At 50.9% G+C, this 2,099-nt stretch overlaps 1 protein-coding gene across 1 annotated transcript; it reads left to right on the forward strand.

Moving 5' to 3' along the window:
* Positions 1-1,077: 1,077 nt before the first annotated feature.
* On the forward strand, positions 1,078-2,016 carry LOC101639202 (E3 ubiquitin-protein ligase RNF113A-like). Its single transcript, XM_004702565.1, has one exon. It carries the CDS (start codon positions 1,078-1,080, stop codon positions 2,014-2,016), a length of 939 nt encoding a protein of 312 aa, XP_004702622.1.
* The last annotated feature ends 83 nt before the right edge of the window (positions 2,017-2,099 follow it).

The raw sequence follows: 2,099 nt of genomic DNA on the forward strand, positions 1-2,099 counted from the left end.
TAAAAATCCCCAGGGAACAGGTATAGTTTTCCTATAGGGTCTCTATGAGTCAAAATAGACTCTATGGCAGTCAGCGTGGATTGTGGTCAGTATGCTGACTTCTAATCTACCCTTAACTGGATGTTTTCTTTCCAGCACGAATTCTTCAGGCTCTTTAAGCTGTGACATTAACACAAATAGCATGCGTCCCTTGGCTTCGCAGTCTTGATCTTACAGTGCTCACTTTTACATGTGCAAAAGGAACTAAAAAAGCATTGTTACCACATTATAGAACCCATTATTAAACAAAATAATGTGAAGCTCTTGTTTCTTGTCTTATCCTCTATCTAGGTCTTTCCACTTTCGTTTCCCTAACTCTTCACGGAAGATTCCTGCACTCTTCAATTTCGCCCCCAGCAAAAGGGCAGTTTGGGTACTCAAATCATGTTCCTTTGAAATGGTCTTTTCGTTTTAGAAATCAAAAGAACCCTGAAGGGGCAGGAGGTGGGAAAGAATTTGGCTGGGTTAGAGTTTCCCAAGTAAATTCTCAGGAGGGAGTGTGGGCTGCAAAGGGGGAACCGATGACAAGGATCTACATGTGACCTCCTCCTTGGGGGACGGACAACAGAAAAGTGGGTGAAGGGAGATGTCGGACAGGGCAAGATATGACAAAATAATAATTTATAAATTATCAAGGGTTCATGAAGGAGGGGGAATGGGGAGGGAGGGGGAAAATGAGGACCTGATGCCAGGGGATTAAGTGGAGAGCAAATGTTTTGAGAATGATGAGGGCAATGAATGTACAAATCTGCTTTACACAATTGATGTATGCATGGATTGTAATAAGAGTTGTATGAGCTCCTAATAAAACGATTAAAATTTTAAAAGAAAAAAATTCTCAAGAGCAGCCCTTGAGACCCTGGAAGAATGAACCGAACAACCAAAAAGAAAAGAGATGCCTAAATACAACCCTCCTGGTGCAGGTCCCCCTTTCCACAGTTAGCCCGGGGTACTTGGAGGATGGTCACGTGGTGGCCCGCGTGAACCTGGCCGTTGGCAGCGCGCGGTTCACAGTGGCCGGGCCACCAGTCCGGGGAGATGGCGGGTCACCCGTGCCCCTTCCTCTTCCGAAAGCCTCGGCGGACGGTCGCTGCTGGCCTCCGAAAGCGCCCTGGCGGTGGCGAAGGGCTGGCAGAGAGCAGCGGCAGCAGCAGCGGAGAGGAGGGCAGTGCCGTGGTGTCCCAGGAGAGGAAAGCGGTGGCCGACGGCCCCATGGTACAAAAGACACATGGCATCCGCTGGCGCGGCGACGTGGAGGATGAGCCCAGGAGTCTGTGTGCGGCCTACCAGTCCACCCGCTCGGGGGCACGCGTTGGGCCCGAGGACATGGGGGCCACTGCCACCTACCAGCTGGACACGGTGAGAGAGCGGGACGCGCAAGCCATCTTTGAACGCAGTCAGATGATCCAGGAGGAACGGAGGGGCAAGGAAGATGACAAGATCTATCGGGGGATCAACAATTACCCCAAATTCCTGAAGCCCAAAGATAAGTCCACGGGCAACGCCTCCTCCGGGATGGTAAGGAAGGGTCCTATCCGAGCCCCGGAGCATCTGCGAGCCACCGTGCGCTGGGACTACCAGCCGGACATCTGCAAGGACTACAAGGAGACTGGCTTCTGCGGATTTGGGGACAGCTGCAAGTTCCTGCACGACCGCTCCGACTACAAGCACGGCTGGCAGATTGAGCGTGAACTTGAGGAGGGCCGCTATGGTGTCTGCAAGGATGAGAACTATGAAGTGGGAGACGACGCTGAGGAACTACCGTTCAAGTGTTTCATCTGTCGCCAGGCCTTCCAAAACCCAGTGGTCACCAAGTGCAGGCATTATTTCTGCGAGCACTGTGCACTGCAGCACTTCCGCACCTCCCCTCGGTGCTATGTCTGCGACCAGCTGACAACTGGCATTTTCAATCCGGCCAAAGAACTGACGGCCAAATTGGGCAAGAATCAAATTGCAGAACAGAGGGGACCCAGATGAAGATCTAACTTCCATTACCTGTGTTTTCTTAATTCCCAATTCTCAGAATAAATGAGTAAATGTTGTTTTGTTTTGTTTTTTTT

This window comes from Echinops telfairi, unplaced genomic scaffold (assembly GCF_000313985.2).
Source record: "Echinops telfairi isolate 266 unplaced genomic scaffold, ASM31398v2 ScPeMD7_31;HRSCAF=116, whole genome shotgun sequence".
In the NCBI taxonomy this organism is placed as follows: Eukaryota; Metazoa; Chordata; class Mammalia; order Afrosoricida; family Tenrecidae; genus Echinops; species Echinops telfairi.